General features: G+C 42.4%; 1 protein-coding gene across 1 annotated transcript in view; it reads left to right on the forward strand.

Annotated features, from left to right (window-relative positions):
* IQCA1 (IQ motif containing with AAA domain 1) overlaps positions 1-25,978 on the forward strand; it is a 111,637-nt gene that overhangs the window by 15,343 nt on the left and 70,316 nt on the right. Inside the window, exons 3-6 of the mRNA XM_040605217.1 lie at positions 264-377; positions 2,553-2,741; positions 3,473-3,544; positions 14,898-15,085. Coding sequence (XP_040461151.1) covers positions 264-377; positions 2,553-2,741; positions 3,473-3,544; positions 14,898-15,085 — 563 coding nt within the window. The remainder of the gene's footprint in view (positions 1-263; positions 378-2,552; positions 2,742-3,472; positions 3,545-14,897; positions 15,086-25,978) is intronic.

Consider the following 25,978-nt stretch of genomic DNA (forward strand, 5'->3'; position numbering starts at 1 on the left):
TATAATCGAGCCATTATAAAATGAAAGATTTCTGGGCTCCCATGGCTCAGAAACTGGGTTGATTTATTTGTTTTTGTTGAATTAGGCCTTAAGTAATTGCAAAGTAACAGCTCAGCAGCTGCTACAGAGGTCAAATTCCCCAGCACTCCACAATATTCAACAATCTCAGCCCAATTTAATTGCTTTGCAAAGGTGTCCAATTAATAAGTAATGTGATTTTCATGCAGTTCTAAAAAGCATCTCATGACTATTTCTTCGTCTAGGAAGACTTAGAAGTACCTATCCCGAGGTATTTCATTAAAGAAAATCTGGAAGCCCTGCAGCAGAGGGAGAAAATCCTTGATCAGATTTTGCTTGATGCTGGACTGCAAACACAGGTAAGGATGCTACATACCTCCATAATAACATGCTTGACTTTTTTAATTTATAGCCACACGTGCCTGGACACATGAGCCACTGAAGTGAAAAGTACTTTTATAGCAGTTAGAAAGTAAAAGTCTGTTTACAGATAAGGCACAAATAGAAAGTAACGTTAATTTTTCCTGTCTAACAATATCCAGTCACATCTTGAGTGTGGTGAAGACTGAAATGAATCAACTCTGCTTTATATGTGTGAGTGTCAGAGAAAGGGCAGCCCTTTGGACAAGTTTAGCGGGTGCTTTACGTGTCTAGCTAACTCTCATCACTTTATTAGTCCTACTGAAATCAAGTTGGCCTTAAGTTTTACTGAACCAGAATTCCTAACCGGAACGGGCAAAACTCAAAGTTCAGGTCAGCACAACTGTTAGCATTCAGTTGTTTATAACCTCGGAACAATGACTGCAGTCTCTTCTGTACAGCTACAGAGCTGCAGCTGCTCGGAGGAGTAGAAAATTGAGTTTTGGCAAAGCAAAAGTAATTACGGAGAAGTACACGAGCACTCCAGCGAAAACTGTTCTGGATTTGATATACTTTTGACCTTTTGGAAATGGCGCAGTGCCTACAAGCAGTCGTTGCTAACCCCTTGAAATAAACAACCGTGCCTACATGTCAGGGTGACTTAGATGCATGGATGCTATAGCCATAAGAGACAGTCCTGATCGGAATACTTAGTCAAACGGCTGCACTGCCCCAGCCGTTGAATTCTCCACCAGTATTTGTGCTGGTGGGGGAAGCCTGCGCCTTGATCCCACAAAGCAACCGCGGGAAGGTTCCCAGGGAAAGGAACAGCGCTAGTCAGACAGGGGCAATCTGCAGAGACAGAGCACAGGCTTTCTGCTAGATTACTTTAATGGGCAGCTGCAGCCCTCTTGGCCCCCACGGTAAACCTCTGGGTAAATGCTCTGCTCTTTTAGTCGTCTGATATAGGTCTGTGGAGATCCTGTTTCGGCACATTACATCTTGAGGCCTTTTTGTTTCCCACAGTTCTGCTCCCACGCCCGTTCAGCCTGGCACAGATAAGACAATCCAGCGTGCGGCCAGCTCACCTGGCAGCACCAGGCTCTCGCACTTTGCGCTCTGGCAGGGTCCGGGTCTCCCTTGCCAGGGTGCCACAAGAGAGGCACAGGATTCCATAAACACGGGTGAAATAACCTCACACAGTGTGAGCCCAGTGCCCTGTGCTGCACTTCCAGTTCAGTCACCGCTGGAATTGCTAGAGGGTTGTCCGCGCTTCTGCATGCATCGTAGCAAGTCATGTGCACTCAGAAAATCCTAACTGCTGTGTAGCAGCCCGCTGTATTCTTCAGCGTCCGTGGCAGTGCTATTCCAAGCAGTCTAATCTAAATCAAAAAACAGCAGAGTTCATCAGAGGAGCCTGCTCTGCAGATCATTTGTCCTATGTAATTCTTTTATAGAAAGCCCTGCTGAAAGCGTAGTATAGCGAGCTCCACACAATATATATAGAAGCTTTAAATGTGAACTGTTTCCAGTTGGGGGATTAACGTCAAGAAAGGACAATAATTCAGCTTTTCCGTGGAAAGCATGAGGGGCTAACAACGGTTCTCAGGAGTGAGAAGGGGGAGTCCCTCTCTCCAGCTGCACTGTTCCGATATATTTTTCCCCAGGCTGCTTCTGCTTGGGCTGGGCTTGCTCAGAACAGCCTGTCCTTCCGTTCAGCAAGAGAGCTAGGGTCCCAGCAGCACATCCAGAAACCCATCCCTTCAGAAAAGTAAAAGGAAGACATTCCATAGCCTAAGAAATTCTCCTTTGAACAAGACAAAGCCCTACGGCCCTTCATGTCTTTTTTCTCAAAGGGATAAAGGTCAGCAGGATAGACAAGCCATATAGAGCCATTCTTGTTTGCCACTATAGCACCAGGCTGTCCTTGTCACACATCAGGTTCCCTTTTTCCTGAAGGTCCTCAAAAAACCACATCTCAAGATACCAAACTTCCAAGATATTGCAAGATAGCACTGAGACAGGACTTTGCTGTTCATGACAGTTATTTGTCTGTCTTGGGAAGTTTCCGCAAGAAGATCATTTGTTGTTTCATTAGCTGAGGTAGGCAATTAGCAAAACACATGACACTAATGCTTTTCTTTGTCCATTTCTTTTTGGCTGTGCTGTTGAAGAAACCCGTCAAGTCCATGGCAATTGAAGAAGCCATTAGAATGATCCAGGTTGCAGAAAGGGCTCGCCAAGGCCGTTGTCGAGCAGCGTTCATGAAGCAAATCTACCTCGAAGAGAAGAGAAAAAGACAAACTAAGCATCAGGTCCAGATGGGTCCAAGTCCAGATGCTGCTGCCACTTGCATTCAAAAGGTGAAATCTCTGATTTAACAACAGTTCTGGCAGAACCAAGTGGCAGTGTTTTGTTCAGAAGAGCAGCAGTAGACAGAAATACAGCTCATAGGATGAGAAACGTTCTGAAAGGATAGCTTTCAGGGTGTCTAACAAGGTGAAATACGTAATTTAAACCACTTAACAAAATGAGACAGGACCCTAGATGTGAGATCCATGGAAACAGCCCTGCACCAGCAGCGCAGGATGACTTTATAACCTACATGTTGTTTTTCCATTCTGATTTTTCTGACCTCAGTTGCTCTTTCTCTGGCATCCCCTTGGAATCCAGTGCATCTCAAAGAATTCATGTCTTTTTCTGTGATCTCTGGGGAAAGAGTTCATTCCATATCTTGAAAAGATGACAAAGGGAGATCACTGCTAAATTCCAGAAAATGTCCTTAGACATGAATAATTCAGGCAGTTCAGCCTGATGAGAACATAAGCTCCATCTAAATTCTGAAGTCTAAATACTTTTTGAAACCCTGATATTGTTGTGTCTAGAAGCCAGATATACCAGTGTAAGGGGATAAAGAGCTCCAGAATTTGCTTTAAAAAAAAAAAAAATAGCAGATGGCAACCTGTTAAAGAGTAATAGTTTCAATTGTATATTGTGCCTTTCCTTCCTCTATTTGTTTTTTCCTGTGTCTGCCACAGTAAAGGAAGCTGTAACAAGGCCCATTTATCTCATTAGAGTTTTGTTTACAATTCAGGTTTGGCATGGGTATATCCAGCGCAAGAAAACAGAGAAAATGAGAGAAGAGGAAATTATATTTCTGGGGATGGTAAGTAGTCCTGCCTAGAGAATATAAAATGCCACAGTCTGTTGTTTTTCAGACTTTTGTAATTTAGCAGTAAATGAGAAATCAGTTTTTAAGATTCTTCCTATTTTAAAAGGATTCTTTAAGGAATACAGAACTGAAATGGTCGATGGGACAGAAATAGCATGGTTTGTCTTATGCTGCATGCTTTTGTGCTGTATATACGCAGTTCAACGTACATGGCAGATATGGAAACGGACAGTGTAGAACTTGCCCCAGGTTCTAGGGAATTTGACCCAGGCATGACAGAGCAAGGACATTCTATTAACTGATTTTTAATTCATAATTCCAAGACACTTGGGGCTGCCTTATTTCTGGAGTAGCGTTAAAGCAGCAAAGTTGTCTTCTCCCACCCCTTTGCAAACCACTGCGTGTGCATGTCAAGAGTAGGAAGACGGGGCATTAGAACTGCCATGTTAATACATCAGTATTTCCGTAAGTCCATATAGAAATAATCCTCACATCATACTGCAAAAGCACAGGGAAGCGAATGGCTATTCATGACCAGTTAGAATGTATAGGGTGAAAGAAAAAAGTGAAAGCACCCTTTCCAGAAGGATGCTCTTCCTCCCACAATTCGAGAAGGTACACCTCCACCTCCTACCGTCTTCCTTCCTAGCAAGTACCTGATGAAAAGGATAAAGTCTTTACAGTTGACATTTTCTTTGGCCACCACCAATTCTGCGGGTGCCTTTGTTAGGAGAGCCCCACAGTTCTCCAATTCCAGCTCAAGTAACAGCACAGCCCTTGCACCAAGATCTAGTGAAGCTGCTTCACAGTGCCACGTTACAGAAACATTCATCACTGCTTCATGTTTAATAGTTTTATTTATACCTCCATGTTCTACAGACCTTAAATAATCGATTTATAAACAAATAATTTAATTTTGAATTAAAACATGCTTTCTGCTTCTCCCAGACAGCTTTGATGATTTTCTTGCCCAGCAATGGAACTGCCCTTAGCTATGTTATAGGTTTAAGAAAATTAGTTGTGCCTATAACATACATCCGAAACATGTATCATCAGTTACGAATGACCTTAAAATCTTACCTCTAGGAAGCAACATGTACGTTTACCTAAGCTTTGCCATGTTAAATACAGATAACACCTCATGGATTATTGCCTTTAATATCTGCTGGTCACTAGCAGTAGATGTGGCCAGCATATCTAAACAGAGCTTTGGGTACAAGTTCTGCCTGCGTTAAGACAAAAAGAATTCCCAGAGATTTTAACTAGTGTAGATGTAAAATGGTGAGTATTTGGGTTGTACTGAAAATGAATTAGAAATTACACTTTTTGCAAAGCAAGCAGTCGTTTCCTGTCAAATTCCATGACAGTTTCTGTCAAGTCTTAACACCAGAGTCCTAGGAAGGAGCTCTAAACCTAGTATCAGTTATTGGAGGGTTCACAGCCCAGCACTCTTTTCATGGTGGCCGATGGTAGGAGTAACTGATCACTAAGATGTAAAAAGCCTAGTTTACAGGGAGGAAATCTATATGATCATAGGGATGAAGGGAATTAAAACCAAACACATAACAGCATATTTATATCCTGACCTCCATTTAGGAGCAAGAAAATTGATGTTTGCAACTCTGCACTCAGACTCATTACTCTGTCAAGAATATAATCAAAGCATGTAGGGGAAAAAATTGATACCTCTAAATAATAAAAAAAAATATCTGTTCATCCTTCTAGTGTTTTGATATTCCCCATTTATGTTCCCCTTTACTTTTCATGTACATTCCCTTTCTGTGGTCTCCAAAGGAAGCGAGTACAAGCAGACATTGGTTCACACTGATAGATAGGCAGTGAGCTCCAAAGGTCAAGTCCCTTTGATGTATGATCACGTCAGCCCTCTAAAAAATGACCACAGATCTTCATGTGTAAATATGTTGAATTTGCTTTTCTAATGCTGCACGACTTAGATAAATTAGGAGACCTAGCCATCCATTACTCCAAGTCCATCCCAAAGGAGACTCAACTTACTGCAATAAATATAATTTCTCTTATAATTATAGCTGTTTTAAAAATGTCTATGTTACTTTCATAGAAAGACTGATTTGCAAAAAGAGCTAGCCCATTTGAAGTTCCAAATAATGATTTTAGGAAAAATTCAGTTGTGTTGGCCTAAAAGATACGTAAATATGTGCAAAGACCAAGAATTGTCCAGTCTTTTACTTAATTCAGTATTATTTTCTTTACTGTCTACTTGCTTCAGAAAAAATTATGTATCTTTTCTGGAATTTGATCCTATTTTGTCTTTTGCTCGATGACAGAGTAGAATCCTATGTTCCAGAGATTTTTCTTGGCTCAAAAGTAAAGTCTCATTATTACTATTATTTATTAAAGCTTAATTGCAGAAACAGCATGATTCCCTCAGCACATGTTTTTCTAAATCTTCGATAAATCACAATTTGCAATACTGGTTTAATTTGTAAAGAGAAGCAAGCCTCACTAAGAGCACATATATCTTGATAACTGTATCCTGACCTGTTTCCTGGTCTTCCTCACGTCGCTGCCACAGTGCTGTTTACTTCCAGCTCCAGCATGACCACCGTAAGCAATGTTCCAGGCATAGGTCTGTTAAAGCCACACTGATGTTGCCAGAGACATCGACTATGAAAACACCTACGTGCTGTCCAAACCGACCTGTATTTCCTCGCTCTATTTCACTGTTACAGCTCAATTATAATCCACCAGTTTTGCGAGTTTTAAACTGGTGCATACTGCCACTTGCCTGTTTCTGGCATTTACAAATTCTCTGTTGTTAAACACCCCAGAGGCTGCCGTGATTGTTTCATTTTGCTGCAGTGCACGCTAGCTATCGGCTCAGCAGAACTGGATGTGCAAACTGTTTTTTGGCAACAGTTTTGTCTCAGGGTGGTGTGAAACAGCCCAAGCCTAATAATGGATCTACACTCAGCGCTCTCCCCGACTGACTTTCCTAACAGGGCAGACCCTGCAGGAGTTATCATCTCAGAATACATGCTACTGGAAAGAGGAAAAGCTGGCTTTAACATAGAACGTTAGGATAAACAGTTTGCAATCAGACTGATTCGTGGATTGGTAGGTGGAGCTGAGAAACAAGGAATACAAAAATAGATGAGACAGAATCCTTCCCAATTTAGGGGCTTAGCCTGCTGTTGCAACTTTAAGGCACGAGTACTCCAGAGTTCTGGTCATGTTTTCACTTAATGAGCACAGGTAATCAATTCCATTGGAGTCAAGTGCTCTACATGCTTAAACAATTTCTAGGACCAAGCCCTGCATGCTTTGGACACGCACACATGTGAACTCCTTGTCTCACAGATAGATCCGCTGATGTACAATTATGCAGCTCTCACACTCGTCTGTTCCGTAATTTCAGCCCTTACCAAAGAGTCAGTGGCACAGTACATGCTGATCTATGATTTTCTCATAGTATTGCCACTATTCTGTCTTCCTTCCTCTATATCCTTTTCGCATAAAAGAGTCTTTGTGATCTTAAATTAAAAAATGTTCCCTCCTCCTTACCTCTTTTAAACATACCCTAATTTAGGCATGTTGACTTGGGTAATGCTTTTATTTATATCTGAGAAAACAGTCTGCCAAACATTCCTTGTTCTTTGAATTCCTGATAAATATAATTCATTTCATCCAGTCAGAAGAAAAAAAAAATAAAAATCAGCATTTCCCAGAATAGCCTTCTGTGTAAACATCATAGGCTATGGCTAAATAAATATTATATGAGATTTTACGAACCACAAACTCCATAAGCACATGAAATTTAAAATATTTCTTCATCTCTTGAAAGTGGGCAGTGACATTAGTGGTACACACCAGGCCTGTTTTTATCAAGCGTAAGATTAAAATGACTCCTGTTTTACTCACAGCCTAGGTGACGTTTAGATGTCAGCACAAAGTCATTTGTTATTTCACCAGACACGCATATACATCTAAACAGCGATAACTGATCTGTCCTGTTTTCAAGAGAAATTTTAAACCTGCTTATTTTTGCAATAGAAAGACGCTGGAAAGCAAGAAGCCCGTGAACAATTTGGCTGTCGTTGCTGCAGTCACATTAACAATGAAATCACTGCCTTGCAAAGAGCAAAACATACCTGCCATTCCTTGAAGTTTAACAGCATGCCGAGGGAAACAAGAGAAGTAAACATAACCAAAATTACATGAACTTATATGGTCATGAATACAAATGTTTTCTCCACATAAAATTTTCTTCTTTTTATCTTACTAAAAAGTGTTACATGTCAATATTTTTAGTGAAATATATACTATATAAATCTATAAAACAGCCATTTTCAATATTTTTCTAAGAAGACCTCTTACTACAAATGCTTTGTTTGAATGCGTATGACTATTATTTTAATTGGCAAAGCCATTGAAGTGAATCATATAGTAGGGGAGCTTTAATGAATGCAATATATTTTGCTTAGTTGTTCCCTTTTTGTGCCTAATTTAGGAATTCAGCCATATAATTGATGCGGCTATCACCATTTGCATACCATGGAACCTATATGAATAATTTCATAAGACAAGAGAACTCTTTAAAATACGTTCTTCCCACAGCCAGAGAAAATGCATCGAGGAAACGAGAAAGCAAGAACATAGCTAACTCCTATATCAAACTTCTAGATATAATTCGGATCACAGTTTAAAATTCAGTAGAATAACACTCATAAGTAAAGAACAGGACCCGAATTGCCTAGGTAGTAAATTCTTTTAGTCTGCTAGTAAGGAGTTACTTGCCTGAGTAGTCCAAATGTAAATAAATCTCACTTTTGCTACTGGTGAAAATAAGTGACCATTTAAACCTTTTAAAATACTTACTTTGCTTAGGGAATCAAGTCCTCCAGAGAAGCAAACTATACTAATACTGAAAATAAGCAATCTACAGCAAAACGCTATACAACTAGTACATCTTTCAAAAGATTACAGTTATGGACAATGCTGTCTGTAGCAGAACATTTACTGAAGAAGTCCTATAAAACCGTGCAGTGTGCGTTTCAGCTCTAAGAAAAGAAGCTGTCCTAAATTAAGTACCCAGTAATAAAAGCTGCAGTAAATCTACCTTTCAGGCATAACAAGAATGTTAGCCTTATAACGTGAAGTAAAATGAAATGTATTTATTTCATTGAAATGAAGACTATCTTTCCTTGGAAGTGTAGTCGTAATGGAACAATTGAAGAGCAGTTAGTTCCACAGCATGAGGCCTCCTAGATGTAGAACTGTAGCCTTAAGCATGTTCAGCCAGCCTGCACACCTCTAAGTGTTTTATAATGAACAATAAAGCAGTCTGCCTTGGAAAGAGCTGTTGAGCTGACTAAGCAGAAAGGCAAGCTTTTCAGGCTAGGAAAGAGCAATCTGTGCAATTGAGTTCCTAAGTTGAAAAGGGAAAACGTCGAGAGGCTTTCATCACATTGGCTTACCTGGAAGGCATGGCGAACTTGGTCCTGCCTTCTGCTGGTGGGTCTTCCACTTCCATAAAGCCTAAATTCTCTTTGGGGAGGAGGAGTAAAGGGAAGAATCTAACAGCGCTCTCACCAGCATCCTTGTGACTGATGAGTTGGAATAAAATTCTCTTTTAGACGAATGTCCATTTTGCCTTATTAATTTAAACAAGGATTTTAAAGACAAAGCCCATCAAACATTAGATAAGCATTTTAAGTTAATGGACCATGTACTCCTATTTTCCCACAAACTCAGGAATCTTCATATTATGTCCTATTTTTACAGCAACATCAATTATTAATATGTATACTTTTGCTGACAGAGGACCACACTAAAAATGTGAGTTTCGTTATCCAGTTCTGGGTCATTAACTGTGAAAAGCTTATAAATATAATGGTTTATTCACATGGGAAGCCTTCATTAAGATGCATTATTCTACAACTGATGTGGCAGCATTGCATTATCAAGTTCACTGTCTCCATCTAATATTTGTAATTTGTTTCTAAATGAGTTGCTGTTTGTAGGGCAAGTTAACAAATTTGAATTTCACATGGCCAAAGAAATTTCTTCAAGATGGGAAAATGGTTCTTCCCCCAAGGAAAAGCTATTTATTAGTGCCTTACTGTAGAATGCCTCCCTTGGATTCAGAAGCAGAGACATTAGAGGGGCCGAGAGAAGCGATGTTAGAAATAAATTGGCTCGTCTTCCTTAGCATGCACATTAAGTATAGAGGGCTATAAAAGCAGCACTCATCATATTGTCTCAGTATAACTCTTTATAGAGCTCCAGAACAAGCTCATGCCCACATGGAAAGTTGATCCTGATCACAGGTAACACCGGCCAGCATCCTCTCACACTGTCTGTCTGTCTTGGCACTCCTTCTGCCATTTCACTGCCTCTTCGCTCTTGCATCCTCAGTTGGCCAAAGCTTTCTTGGATATACTTTCTTCCGAGGTCTGCTCCTTGCCAAGGGAAGACAAACTCCAGCAGGGCTGTCATATAGACACTGTCTCTGAAGACCCAGGAGTGCCTGAAGATGAATATAAGGTCCCAGATTTTTCAGTTGTCTCCTCATTACCGAGGCAAGGTTAGGAATGCGTTAAACTGAAACTGGTCAGGTTTAGGATGACAAATGCTGTTGTGGTTAGGACAAGAACACTGCAGACAAGAGCAAGCAAGCTTAACATGGCAGCTTTCTTCAAGTGTAAAACAAGGAGGCAGAAGCAGTGTTCTCTAACTCATATCACCCATACTATTTATAGATGACTTTTTTTTTAAGGTGCTGTAATAGTCTAAAACATTTCATACCATCCATTAGGTGCCTGAGGACTCGGTTTTCTTTCCTCAGTTTGTCTTTTACTTGACAAAAGAAAAGCGTTTTCTATGAAAGTGCATCACAAATGCGCATAAACAACAGAGAACTGACAGCTAAAACAATGGTACAATTACATCCTCTGGACATCTCGTTATATCTCTCCAGCAGCTCCTGTGGCTGAAATGTCTATTTTTAGGTTATGTTGCTAAATTCACTTCCACGCTCAACTTCTACCTAGTTCATCTTCTTATTCCCTACCTATACTTTACCTTGATCGTTCACACCCTGAAGTACACTTGCATCAGTTCTTATAGGCCAGGGAAGCAGTCTCTGAGGTAGCCTCCATTTGACTTGTTAGCCCATGTACACATACATGTTCTTCTGATGTTTCTGCATCCTTGTTTTCCTTGAGTCCATTTTTTTTTTTTCCCGCATTGATTTCAAAATAAGAGAATAGAAAGTCAGGCCAGTTGTACGTTCACCTGTAATGCTTTACTTAAAAATCAAGTAACTGCGGCACGGTTTCCTCACTGCTGTTCAGTGCTGGCTGCCTCCTCCTGCCCCAGAGCAGGAATTCAGTTCCTGACACTCATCAGCCTCTCCTGATCTTCACTCATAAACAGGGCACGCTGCGTCTGTGCCACATCAGACGACCACAGATCCATCAGGACTCATTTATCACATGCTCTCCCTCACCCATCCAAGCTGGAGTACGTTACTGCCAAAGCTTCTGCACTATAGGACAAGCCCCAGGTTTGGCAACTGTCTGTCCACCACTAGGCCAACGTCAAAGAGCATCTTGTTATTAACATATCTCCCTGCTACACACGGAAACAACTCGCCTGGCAGTGCCCACTCCCACTCAGATCAACTGTCTTCTCATACCTGCCGTGTCATCCTACCTGGCTGATTCCTCTCCAACACTTACCTTCCTCCCCAGCTTATCTGGCCATCGAGGTCTGAGCCAGCTCCCCTTTCCCAGCGATGGAAGCAATCAAGCAACAGCGTATTTCACATCAGCAATGGCCTTTTCCTCTACATGAATACACCCTTTTCCATATACCTAAATTTAGAAAATACTAATAACAAAATATTAATAGGATTGGGGAAAAAAGATGGTTGAATGCAAATACAGTCTTAGCTTTCCCTGTTCTCTTTCATTCCTTCCTTTAGCGAGCTATCAAAGGTGAGTAGCTGGACTCTTGTCGGTAGGAATGGCTCCTGTTTCTTTTGTTTTCTTGTAGTAAAACAGTCTTTGCAAAAGATAATGAAAAAAAAAAAAGAAGAGCAAATACAACAGAGCTCTTTTCATAAGCTGTACTTCAGCCTTGGGGCTTTGAGTGCCGCTCATAAGCTGGTACCAGCAGATATATTGGTAACCGTGTGGTGCTCCGATAGGTAGCTGCGCGAACATTTACTCAGAGGTTGGCTGGATTTTGCCAACCAGAGCATGTTCTGCAGCCTTGTTGCTATCAGCATAAGAGCCATCTGGGTTAGAGCTACCTGGACTGCATTCGCACCAGCTTCACGACCTGGACTCAAGTGCAGATCCAGTCTGGATTAATTCGCTTAAAGATAAGAATCTCCTACTTCTGACCTTGTTTATGTGGGCATGTTCTTGCCATTTCAAACAGTTCTTGCCTCATCTGGCTTTGGTACTGATGAAAGATAAGCTGGAAGTAAATTCACAGTGACGAGTAGCTGATCATCAAAGGCTCTCAGGACTCAGTGGAGAGCAGTTCGGAGGAGGAGCTGGGCAGAGGAAAGGTTCAGAGATGGCAGAGGGGAGCTCTGTGCTGCTGCATGGGCCAACCTGCTCTCCACCTTGGTCTGGTCCTACACTCACCCACCACTTGCCTTGCTATGGCTCCAGCCCTCAGATGCCTCCTTAGCTAGCTGATTCACCTCATTACACCAGGAGACAATTAACCTGAGGAGGGCTCTGTGTGCGTAAAGACAAAAAGGGATTATTTCCCCGTTCTTAGAGCACTCAACTGGTTCGCTGCGGGGCCAGGTGGGTGCCAGAACCTGTGCAGGAGAAGGGAGGGACCACACATCTAGCAGTTAGGGTGGAAGGGGAACTGCCCCTTCCCAGCACCGATAAGCTGTTCATCTGGGGAGCCATCTCATGATGGTTCACCCTTCACAGAACACATCTAAACATCTGAGGAGCCTGTCTTCTTCCATCGGCTGTAGGTCAGCCTTCCTAAAGCCAGAGATACCCTTGCACCCCTCGCACTGAGTCGCCTAGGCGTGAACATTGATTCTGTCGCTTGCCAAGGGAGACAGGACGGGGGGCATTCTGCCCACCCAAGCAGGACATCTTCAGCATTCACCACAGCTACCTTTGATCATGGAACTATTCATTCCGTCCCTTCCGTGTGCTCCCAGACTTCTTTCAGTTTTCTTCTCACACATCTTCTGCTGGAAAACTTATTTCTAAATGAAACAGCCCTTCCCCGGCTTCCCCTGGCAAGCAGCTGGTTAGGAAATCTCATAGGGTGTCCTCTGTTCAGACTGTGCTATGGCAGTAAACGAAGGCATGGAGGAGCTGCGTTGGTTCTAGCTGGCTCATCTCTCTGGGATCAGCCCTGCTACCGGTACCTCTGAGCAGTAAAGCTCTGATGGGAACTTCTCAGAAAAGCGGTCCCTTGAGTATTGCTGTAGTGAAGCAAATAGTTGAGTGAGAAACTGCCCGAGGGAAGTGGATCTTGTTTCTAGATCTCAATCTGGGAAGCAAGCCTCGTGGGTCCTCTTCTGGTTTCCAAACGAGCCCTGAGAAAGCATCATCACATCTGGCTGTTCTGAGGTGCATTTAACATTAGGAAGGCAGGCAACAGTGAAATGCAAATAAATAGTGTAAATATTCGTTGTGCTGTACTTAAAAATAGGCGCTGGTGAAGGTGAAGATTAGAAACACTTGACTTCCATGGAAACCGAGAACCGAGAGAAAATAACATCTCGGGGTGAAAGGCAACATTTGAGGTCGTATATTCAGGAAGAGAACATGTGCAGCCGCCCTTTCAAAAGCATGCTGCTCTTCTTGTTTCCTCCTCAGTATTTTCTCACTGGTGGCCCTGACCAATTCCTTTTGCATAGCACGAGTCACACATTGCAGATGCAGGGAAGGCAGTAAATTGCTTTCCTGAACGGGGCCTCTGTGCTTACTTTGGATGGTGTGCAGTCCTGCTGCGTACTTTCTGAAACCAAATTTGCTTGGCACTTGTTAGTGATTTTTGGAACCTGGTTGAAGCATGGAAAAACACCGAAAACCAGATCTTAAATATAAGCTGGCCAAACTTCTGATAGAAGCTTTGTCTTTGTGGGAGACCTCTGGAATTAGGACTTGGAGCACACTAGAAAATACATCACCGGAGCAAGGAGAATGCGTTACTAAATGAGTCTGAGATGTGCTGATTAAGGACACTTCCTACACATTCTGAAGGTGGAAGGCCAGAGCAGAACTGTGTAGGGTTTTTTCATGCAAACCAGCACTCCCAGGCTTTTGTTCACATATGCTGCCACCTGTATGTCAGACAGACACTAACTCTGAAGAGCAAACTGCACGCTATTACAAAGCCAGATTATCTTATTTTCTGCTCTTTCCCATTCTTAAATTTGACATACACTATCAAAGTGGTTAGTAGTTCCCCAGCATGTGGAAAATACTTTGTTCTAGAACTGCAAAAAACTACAGCTAATTTACAAGTTCATTTACTAGTTCACAATTTGTAAAATATTTTTTTCTCTACACTTACAAGGTAGTAACAGCTCATAAGATACTGGGAACATCTCAACTTTATCAACCATCGCAAACTGAAAAATGCAAAGTTTCAGACCACCCACACAGATGGTATTTTTCATGCTTCTGTATTTGCATAGCAGAAAGACTTTCATTTTTTCTCTCCCAACCTACACATGTAAAATCAATCACAAAGGAGAAATTATTGTACGACTTTAAACTGGCCTAGAAGCCCTTCTTGCCAAGGTTATCAAATCATGGGAAACTTGGGGAGCTTAATTTTTATTACAGTGTTTGGGGGTTTGTTTATTCTTTTGTTGTTGTTGTTCCTCAGGGGAAGTTGATTTCCTAAAGGAACATGACCAGCTGCAACAAAATACCAGGAAACCACTGACCAAGCAGTGCATATAAAAATTTAAGTGAACAAATTAAAAACAATACTGGCTAATTAAAAAGTACCAATGGGAAGTCCAAACATTTGAAAATTCAATTAAAAAATCTCTGGCACCCTTCTGACACGGATAAAGTTGGCATTTGCAGAACAGCAGCTTTCTCACCTGTCTCATTGAGATCCCAGGATCCCACGCTGGAAGAGTTGTTTTTGTACATTGCAATGTTGTTAATTAATGCTGAAACACTAACAATAGACCATTGTGTGCATCCAGGCACTTTTTACGAGCACAGGGTTTTTTCCTGGCTTCCCACAAATAAATTAATGCTTAAGCTTGGATTCACTGTCAACCTGGTATTCCAGTTGATATTAAGTTTCTTTTAAGTCATACCTTCTGTTTTCTCCTCTTGTCATTTTTCAGAGCCTACCTCCTCACTTACAGGCGATGAGCATGTTGCAGATGCCTGCTGGGCAAGTAGATTCCCTGCAAGGTGAGGTCCAGAAGACACATGAGGAGGTATTCATCAAGGACAAGCTGAGAGAAATGGAGGGGCTCAACATCAAAGAAACGCTCCAGGATCAGATCAGCCAGTGTTTCATCGAATGCCGGTGAGCAGAGATAAACACTTGCCCCTTAGTAAGTCCATTTGTCCCAAACAGCCTGATTTTGCAGTTCTTACAAATTGCAAAATCCATCTTAAGGTGGTGGATCCCAGTCCCACCTGAAGACCTGGTTCTGCACCAGCTGTGGAGCTGAGTTCCTGAGCGGCAGGGCTCCTAACTGGGGAAACCAGACTGTTACTACAAGGAGTAATACAACTCCTTGCACAGTCCAGCAGGGATCAGAGGTGCACCTTGAAAGACTGACATCAGGGTCAGGTCCACAGACATTGAAGTGGCAGCACGTTCAGCTTGGGCTCCAGCTTTGTCATTATAAGAGCCATACTTAAAGTTCAGGAGTGCTGACTTTTTTTCCCTGTCTGAATACATAAGGTTTAAGAGAGAGAACGCAGTCTTCCATGAGATAGAAATATAATTATTTGCCATAGCAAATCACATCACGTCACTGGTACCGCCATCCAGGTACCTGCTACTGGTATTATCCAGCAGCCGACGTGAATCTGAAGCACTTTCGTACTTGACGCTTGACCTTCAAGACACTCCTCCAAATGTAACTTTACTTAAGTAGTGCTGCTGATCTCAGTGAAACTTCACGTCTCAGTAGAGTTAAGCACATACTTACACATTTTTAAACTGCATGCTGACACCTATAGTTCTCTCAGGAAGTTTACTTTAGCTGAAGAAGTTTTGAGACTGGCAATTTTAATATGGCAATACTGTAAAGCCTTGTACTAGGGAATATAGCCTGGATTTATGATAATTTTTTCTGGGATTTACGCCATCCAGTGGGTTAGTATGTAAAAGTAAATTGGGAAGCAGAGCCCAAAAGTTCCAGGATTTAACTGCAAGGTTCCAGCTGCTCTGCAAAAACACTTGCTGTGTTTTTGTGTCTTGAGCTGCTTGGTGATGTTACGTTGGTCTGGTGGACTAATGTCATGTCTATTAATCACTCAGCATTTTTAAGAGTGTGCTGGACCTGCTTTCAGCATGCAGTTCCCAGTTGGAAACACAAATGCTTTCTGATAAATCATGCTCTATTTATTCTTTAAGTACTTTAAACAGGTTTTGGTAGCTATATGACAGTGTAGGGTTAGTTTAAAAAAAAAAAAAAAAAAAAGCAGCAATCAAAAATAACACTCACAAGTCTGCCACAGCCTATTTCTCTTCATTCTTGTACTTTTGCATCTTACGGGCACTCAAGACTCGAGAATAGCTTTGCCCCATCTAGCGCTCCTTTAGGAAGAACTGCTGGTTTTACAAACCTCTGTTATTACAAAGCACTTCTCTGTTCTCTAAATCAACCCCTTTCCTGGGGTCTGTGCTGCACACTTCTGGAACTGCCAGTTCCTGCTGCTCCCCACAACCCCCAGCATGTTCTGAGCTACAGAAAGATCTTATTTCCTTTGCTTAATATTACTCATCTAATAGTAATTCTCTAACATAGGTCAATCGTGTCCAATTAACTTGACTCTAGAGCTCGAGGAGAACTAACTGAAATACTGTGTGAACCAATAACAATGTTTCTATAGGAGATTAGCAGAGAACAGCCAATCTCCCAGAGAATAAGCCCGAGCCATAAACCTTTTTTAAGACAGTTATGAGACATTATTAAAAGTAAAATCCATTCCACGGAGACATTTAACAGCAGAGCCAACCAAGAGCCTAACCAATCCAAAGGTTCATTTGGAGGAAGCCAAAGCCATCGTTCAATCAAGGGAGGTGGAGAGGGATGGCTGAATGAGCAGTTCATCAAAACCCTTGCTACCTAATGTGTAAGCGACCTCAGTCTCACGCACCTATGAAATACTCTAAAGATATAAGGTGGAGTGTAAATGCTGAGCTTTCTTATTCAGCAGCCCTTACAAGTGAAATGGGACCTCATGGCTACATTTATATCCCAGATGTGCCCAGGGGCCCAACTTTAGGTGAGGCTTCAAGGCTATAGGCAGACATAGTCAGTATCACAGCATATAAATACGTGATTAAACAAGTTATAAGAAGTTCTTTAGCTAACCTTTAAGTTGTCTGGTCTGATCTAGTCGGGTTCAGTAATCTTGAATCCCATCTAGACTTGAAAATTAACAAAGAATAAAGCAGATGTTTGAATATAAGCACCACATTAACTGATCTTGGATAGCTTTATGGATATGCTTTTCCCGAGCAAGTGATTATATTAAATGGGACTAAGATATACACACACAGAGAGTTAATCAATCAATGATACTGCTGCTTATAGATAAGCCTTTAATCAGACACATTGTGTCTGTTTCACTCTTTCAGCTGAAACAGGCTGAGAACAGCTCCCCTCCAACCTTGTAAAATAACCACAGACAGAGGTAACTTTCTACCCACCCATCTGAAACGATCAGATACCAAAAAAAATTAACAAAGAGCAGTTTAAAGCATTTTGGTGTCATAGTCAGAGAGATGCTGCACGTGCAGTTGTGTGGTCTGCTTGAGTGCAGGGTCACCTCTGATGGCAGCGGGGCAGCGACAGACTTGCTGCAGTCAAAGCAGCATGTTTGATCATACTCCCTGTTACTCTTTTAAATTAACTGTCCATCATAATCTCTAGAAGTCACTAAAGCATGTTTCAGCCAAGACTGGACAGGTCTTATTGATAAAAACTATTCTGAGGATTTAGCAGTGTGGCAGATAAAATTCTGCCCCCAGTGAAGCCAGTGGGAGAGCTGCCATCAGCTTCAGCAAAGGCTGGACATCACCCAATATTTTAGTTCATTTGAATCTGGCTGAGTGATGCAGTGATTTATGGGGTTGAGAGGAGTCAGAGGGAGCTGCCTGCCATCCTGCTGTTAACAGGAGGCCTCTAAGTGACCAAAATAATTTTCTCCACAGACACATTCACTTGCATCCAAAATAGGTGTTTTAAAATAAAATGAAAAAAAAAAAAAATGGAAACAAAACCCCAGCAAGTTTCTACACATGGGGAGCACGTGTGCCATGCAGAGCCAAGCTTGCTGTGTGGTGCCTGCCAGAGACGCTGCAGAACTAGCAGGATTTGTGTCCTGCTCCTGCCTGGCCTGCTGAACAGTGGACCAGATCTGAAGTGTCAAGCTTTACATTAATTATTACCTGCCAGGATATATTTTGGCTCTCCACTAAGCCAATCTATGAGATCAACAGCTAAACAGAGCTTATAAATTATTCTTTAACTAGGCTTTTTGACAGAGTTTACCATTTTCCATAGTCTACGAAACAAACAGAGAGTTAAAGAGGAACAAAGATTCTTTTGAATAAATTTTGCAGTACATACTAAAAAAATAAACCCAAACTTCCATATTTTATCCTTGAATTGGGAAAGGATGTGATAGGAAATACAATTAGCAGGTATTGTCTTTCAGCACAGCTGCTCTTAGATTACAAAAGCAATAAGCATTTATTAAACTTCTCCACTTGTAAGAACTGCTATAAATATTTACCACTTTCTGTGCACAAGGGAATAGGCGTATCTTCAGTCATTTTGAGACCCAAAACAGCTTCTTATGCAGATAGGTTTTTAAAAAAGCAAAAGAAAGTCAAACCCAAAGGAACAGAGTAAATGAAAATGTCCCAGTTGCTTATAGCAATCCCACCGCAGAGAAGACAAAATATTTTTCGTATAACACTGTGCATTTCACAGCCTTATCATCCATCGTTCTGTTTATCTGTATTGAGTTCTGTGGAGCTGTTCTTATTTGGCTTGCAAATTATTCACATAAAGCTTTCTAGATTTCTATTTGGCCTTGTCCCTCTGCACCACACTAGGAAAGATGGATAATTATTTTTTTGAAAGCTCTTTTAAAAAGCATCATGCAGTATACCTACAGGCCTCCCTTTTTTTTCTGAGATAGCTATATGATTCATAGAGCAGAAGTACAAATGTTCCAAAATTAATAGTCGCAATGATTATATACATCTGAGGCTGGATTTTAATCACTTGACTCCTAGAAGTTTCATCCATTACTTTAATAACAGAGTTTCGTATTAAAATACAGCAATTGCATAGCTGGGGTTTTAGTTCCAATGTCCTGTAACATTCCAGACCAAACCCATTTTTCTCTAATTTCACATTTAGGGTTTTGCATTGCATGTGCAAAACCAGCCATCATCATCTTCTCCACTTCGTACCCACTGTACGCACCAACAATTCCCAAATTATGAATCTTCCTTGGAGTCATCCCTAAACTAAGAAGGGGTGAGAAGAAAAGGGGAGCAGGGAGCAGGACCCACTTATTACATGGAGAAGTATAGTAGCATCTTTGCCTAAGAAAAGTCTTCTCTGACAGAAATCAACACAAAGGATAAGAAATCAAGATGAGGTTTTTATTACCAGAGATAGCCTCAAGAATCACAGGGGAGAGCCTAATACACAGGCTTTGCTGTAATGTGTCTTATGCCCTCTAGCTGTAACAAATTACGCTGTGAATTTCTTGGAGGATTTATATGCCGCTGCTCGGTGCTCTGGGGAGTATTTCATCAGTGGCATTGCTGACCTAATAACAGGGGATCTAAGTAATAGCAACTTTTATGTACGTTATGTGTTATTCCCACGGATTTGGGGATTGCTTTTCTGGAGGAAGGAGGAGGCAAGGGGTAAATGTGCTTTCATAATAGGTTTACACTTTGCTGATTAGCTTTGAATGATCTTCTTGCTCTGCCTGCTGACTCGAGTACTGTCAGGAAAAGAATTGGGCAAGCTTCATAGCGAGTGGATGAGACTCATTCTGAAGTGGGGGGTTCCTGCGCTTGCTTTATTCATTTTGAACATTCCTGACAGCCAGCCCAGGCTTTGATGCAGAGGAAAGGGGAAAGAAATAGGAAGTGATGGTGTTATATTTCCTTTTTTCACAAGACTGTTTTGTTGAGCTGAGTTTACTGCCAATACGCCTGTTCACGGGGCTCCCTAGGTAGCAGGGGGTGGGGAAGGAGGCGGTGGGGGGAAGATGAATGGAGAGAGAGGTTTTGCACTGAAACTCCGCAGAATAGGGAGCGTATTCATTTGTGTCAGGCACTGCCCGTATCGCATTTCACACTCCGTACACACTGCTTTTTATGAAGTTAATGTTAACATGCATGAAAGTTGCCAGGCAATCCATCAGCAGCTGAAGCCTTGCCAAAAGGACAGAGACAGATGACCCCTCGGCAGCGCCAAGCAGTGGCATCCCCTCCCCGCACCCCCTCAGCCCTGGTTCGGAGGAATTGTTGCTCCAAGTTCATCCAGACCCGTGCTGGTTTTCAGACCTGTCTGGCTCATCATACATGCCCTCAGCCTGCCAGAAGTGCTTTCCAAGTAACCAAGGAGCATGGATTGTGGCCTCTACACAATATGGCAACAGTTCACAAAACAGCTGATAGGAAAATTGCTTAATAACTGGTTTTAGTGCAGTGAACCACCATGGCAGACTGTTCTCTTAAAGAGCAAGCTCCAGTCTGGAAATCCTTGGCACACAACCAGAGACGCCACCAGCCCCTTACTCACAGTCCTCTTTCCATACAACTCCCTGTTACTCTGGCAAATGCATTCCCTTCTTCTGTGCTGCCCCTGCAAGGTAGGAACCTACGGAAAAACGCCTCTCTGGTATCTGATACTTCATGTTCGACACAGGCAGGAGTTACTGCCCACAGGAGCCATTTATAGATGGGTGATGAACTGCTCTCTTTCACCTAGTCCAGATTGTCATTACTTGTTTTCCTTGTCATCATTAAAGGATTGACACACACTCAAAGCCACTCGTATGCAACATTCCACTCCGGAGCAAAAATTACCAGCCAGAAGCAGCTGTGAGCTCCACATGAAAATCAGGATATTCTGCAGATGGGGGTAAATAAGTGGTTGCCTGCTCTTTCCTCCAGATGAAGATGAGCTGAACTAAATTACAAAGAGGTTGATATCTGCACTGCAGTTTTCTCCTGTCCTTACCTGTTCACTGTAGCTGACTACATCTCCTACTCTCTTGTACTTTGTGCACCGAGAGCCTACACAAACCGAATTCTTTAGGGAACAGCACAAAACAAGAAGCTCCTCCTTAACCACTCTGCAGCCAGTCTGAGTTGTGTCTCTCTCCTCTGAGTCTTCTTATCTTCCTCAAGTAAGTGAAGACAAGCTCAGAATTGTGGAAATGAAGCTCTGAAAGAGGATGGCAGAGGCTTGGGTGTCCACCCTTGCCAGAATACTTTGCCTTCCTGCAAAACTATGGAAACGTTAATAGAGAGAAAATGTTTTCCCTATCGATTAGTTCACCATCATTTTCTGACAGACCTAATAACTTCAGATTTTGTAAAGGCAGTAATCTCCGTATCACAACAATTAGTGCTGCTACAAAGCGTTCTCTGGACACCTTTCTCCTATGCCAAAAGGCCTTTCTGCAGGAACAGCTTACATTTAACACCAGCCTTCCCAAACGTGGCTCGGCCCCCTCCCAGATGTTGGACTGTACCTCGTGTAGACAGTCAAGGCTAGTTTCAAAATCCATCAGGAACAACACGGCCGTGACAGCACACAGCTCTGGCAGCAAAACCTGTCCAGGACCCTGCAGAAATATTCTGGCAGCTAGAGCGTGCTGAGCTCCTCGCTGCAAGCAGCCGTGCCGCTGTGTTAGAGTACATCTGTGGGAACTAAAATCCTGCCTTTGGGCTCCCGGGTGAGACAACCTCTAAGACTGATTAATTAACATAATTAGGAGCTGTAAACATTAATGGATAATGTTCAAGCCTTTCCTAACGCATTCTTAAAGCTTCCACTGAGTAGTTATCTATTGACTAATTTTGGCAGACATCTCTGGGGCTGGAGGGAGCAAAGGAACGGAATGCAAATGCATCGCTGGCTTACCAGAGGAGTACCAGAGCAAATAGCCCACCGGGCTTCTTTGAACAGAGGGAAAATAAGTTATCATAAATGAGAGGATTGTTTGTGCATGGTGAGAGAGTGTGGAGCCCACGGTTCTGCAACCTGTTTTCCCACTGATTGGAATCAACTATCTAGCTTTAACAGCCATTTAAAAAAAAAAATAATTAAACCTTTAGTCCTTCCTCCTTGCTTACGGGAACACTGCATCGTCCTCTTTTAAAAAGTGTGAACCCCTCTAATTTCAAAGGAGGGACAACTGTTATTAAGTCCATCTGCAGTTAATCTACTTTATTGGGTGTCCATGGATTTACAGGAGGCAGGGGACACACCTCTGGAAGCTTCTGTGCAGTGGCAGAAGTTGCCTACTTCAGTGCATGCTAAAAATTTACGAGTGTGCTGACATTAATGGAGGCAGCTTGATGGCTTTTGGGGGGGGATCAGCCAGAAGCCCCTGGGTTCATATATTTCTCATACTTGGTGAAACACAGATAAATCTTGGTGGCGTGTATCCGAAACAGTAAGACCAGTTGAACCCTGGTGTCATGCCTCCAGAGAGGCATTGGTAACATCACTAGTTCTGCTTTCTAAATCATCACAAACTCTGAAATATGTTGCCTTTCCAGTTCCGTTAGACTTTACACTTCAATTTATGATTGCCGCCTCTATGCAGTGATTAAAAACATATGCAAAGGACTCTGCTGACAAGCCTTAATTTTTTCTCATTGAACTATCAAAAGTTTGAAATAATTAAGGAACAAAAAGAAGATTTGTAAAATATTGCAGGTGCAAATCAAGCCTCCCAAGGGGGTTTCAACATAACAAGTCATCCTCATGAACTATGATTTAATCACCAAGTGTGCCAACACTGCACATAAGCACATCTCCACCAGCTTTCCAAACATTACGATTCCCCTCCAGACAGGCATTCAGATACCTTAAATCAAAGTCATTAGTGGTCTTCCCGGAACGATCTCTCCTTTCCCTGATAGTTTGCTTACCGACTTTGTTACTGAAAATAGGGTCAGGTCCTGATATTATTTAACAGAGCTAAGTCATTCTAAGCAGACTCCCATCAGCTTCCAAGGGGATTCGTAGAATAAGACACTGTTGTTTCTGAGCAAGTTTATCAATATCAGCTTTTTCAAGGGTGTCACAGACAGGCAGAAGCACGTACTCTTGCTCCCCAAGCAGTTCACCACCAGTGCAAGATCGGGGAAAACTGTCTGAGTGCCGAGGCGCTTGGGGCTTTTCTGCTGAAGAGCTCAATCATGGGCTTTCTACCTGTAATGGGGCTTTTCCTCAGCATCTAACAGGAATGCTCAGAACTTCAGCATCTGAAAGCACATATTCATCTCTTCATCAGGCATGATTTGCATTGCACACCTCTTGCCATGCTTGCATGTAAATTATGCATTAGCGACATTAAAAGCTCATTCAGATCTGAACAGTCACACATTAGCAAAGCCATAACGAGTGTGGTTCTTCTTCAGACCGGTCTCTCCTCCTCCTCTTTTCTTCTCAACCTACTTGCCTCTAAATCACTCTGCCCAGAAAGACTTAACCTTTTCCCCACCCCGTTTCAGTCCCAGTATCTTTGTCTACAGTTTGCAACTTTGAAGTTCTAAACACGCTGGTGACTGTAGACCAAAGGCAGAATTGTCCAGAGCCTACTAGCTCACAGCCTGTGGACACAGGATTTTTACAGGGATGGCAGAGAGATTTCTGTTGCAAAGAGCAAGATGGAGCTCCTTGGTCTAAATCTTGGGAGCAGAAGGATGGATCCAATCAGACATTTTCGTTTATTTAGCATAAGCAAAACTGCATCTTTAACTAGGCTCCATCTTGGAAAAACCTGAATCATCGGAGCCAGTATTTTCAGGCCTATATGTTTTAAATTGAATGCTCAACATCTAAATTTTCAGTCCAAAGAGTTAATAGCTTGACAAATCTGTGATCAGCTGAAAAATAGAGCTTTGTAATGGATAGTGTCAGGCAGCGACACAGGGGAAGTGCTAAAACCAGAAGTGGAAAATTAGTACAGCTGTTTTGGTGCTGTCAGTTGCTGCCCAGTGCACTGCAGAGAGCGCACAGCTGTTCACGCAAGATGAGAACCAAGATAAGGTTAATCATTAGAGGTTAGAATGCAAGAGGGACAAAAGCAGTCAGATACTTGAGCACAGGAGAGACATCCCCTGTGAAACCTCAGAAAAGACAGAGGAGAGGAAGCAGGTCTTGCACCACATTCCCCTGCAATGCTGACAATGACTGGGCTTTTCGAGCTCTGCTTTTGGTGTGTAGCTTTTCCAGATATTTTACGAGGATCCGTAGTCTCCCCATTACAGGCCCAGTCCCAGCAAGTTGTGCGGAGACATCCATAAGTGTAGTTTTGCTTATACAAAGAGGGCGTGCCTCTTCATTCTCACTCTCGGATTCCTGCGAGCACAGTACGGGACACGGGAGTAAAACGGATGCAATGAGTAAAGCCAAGCAATAAACCTCAGCACACGTATTTGATGGTACAGCTGCTGTTCAGCCAGAAGAAATCAGAGGACCAAACCCACAGTGTTAGTGCAAGGGCAAGCTGTTGTGTCCTGTCCTGCTAGTCACCTCTAGCCCTGTGCTTACAGATATGCCCATCCCCAGCACTGTTCCGTAGGGCAAATTCCTGACTTCCTTTGCTGCTTACTTTTTGATTCGTAGCACTACAGAAGCAACGCTGGCCGTTACAACAAATCTAGGTTAGATCCCCTTTTCTCCTTCAAATGGCTGAAGTGACCCACAGATACCCACGAGTCCGCTGACCTTGAGTCTAAGCCTCCCACTTAGCATTAAAGCTCCTAAAAATATTCACTCCTTTATGTCTGAAAGTCTGGGATCAGCTAAAGTAAATAGCATTACTCTGAGTTGGTCTCATTTGCAAACAAGAAAAAAATAATCTTGTAACTAATTAGTTCATTTTCCTGAAGTACTCATACCCATCTATAGTAATACTTCGGAATTAGAAGTCTAAAAATGCTAAGTGTTACCGACATAATGCAAAACCCCCTGCTGATCTTCTCAAGGACACTTCCCAAACGTTAGATTTATTTGTTGTCATAGATACTCACACAGACACAAACATCAGCTACATTCAGGGACTCACACTTGCCAGCAGCTTGTTATAATACAGCTCTACACGTTTTGAAGACCGGATTGGGCTTTTTCTGGAAAACGCTGCAGCAGTGTGCCTGGTTCAATAGATACGTTGCATTGCAGTTCTCTCGCTTTCTGTATTCCTCTCTCAAGCAGAGTCTTAACGCAGCAGACGGGATTTCTGAGGGCAGAAACAGACAAATGGGGTGTTTAACACTGATAACTGGGGCCTGATTTTCACCTCAGAGCTGGTTTCTGTTCTGGTAATCCAGCTAAATACCTCCTATGCTTGGCCCAGAGGGACCTGCTCTACTATCTGATCTACTCTTAGTTTGACCAGCATAGCATAGTCCTAATCAATGAGAAAGGAAGAAGGGAATGAATCCCAAGGGGAACAGGAAAAGACCCAGCCCAGCTATTTTTTTTTTTTCCACTCCACACTGTGATGGGGAGAGGTATCTTCTCCAGCGATTTAACACAGAGCCGATGGAAGAACCAATTTTCCCCACTTCCCCATTTCCAACAAGAAAGGTGAATGAAGATCTGCTGGGATACAGGAACAAGAAACGGGCAGAGAAAAAAAGAATCAGGAGTCCCACTGGTGCCTGGTAGAAGGACAGAGAGGCACTGAAGAGCCAGTGGCTGGCAGAGGAGAGGTGTTTGAGGGGTATTCTGGGAAGAGAAAGACTAAGGAAAAGCTTAGAAGTAAGGAGAATAAAAATGAGCACGAAGCTTAGAGCAGTGGCTCCCAAGCTACAGCCCTTGCTCCACAGAACGATCTCTTTGGAGAAGCAAGCAGAGGAGGTAGAAAAGACATTTTCAGCCTCAGCTCTGTAAAACGCAAAGAAGAAAGGAGGCAAGTGGGGAAAAAAAGAAACGTGGCGTGGACTGACACAAGCAGA

This window comes from Falco naumanni, chromosome 8 (assembly GCF_017639655.2).
Source record: "Falco naumanni isolate bFalNau1 chromosome 8, bFalNau1.pat, whole genome shotgun sequence".
Taxonomy (NCBI): domain Eukaryota; kingdom Metazoa; phylum Chordata; class Aves; order Falconiformes; family Falconidae; genus Falco; species Falco naumanni.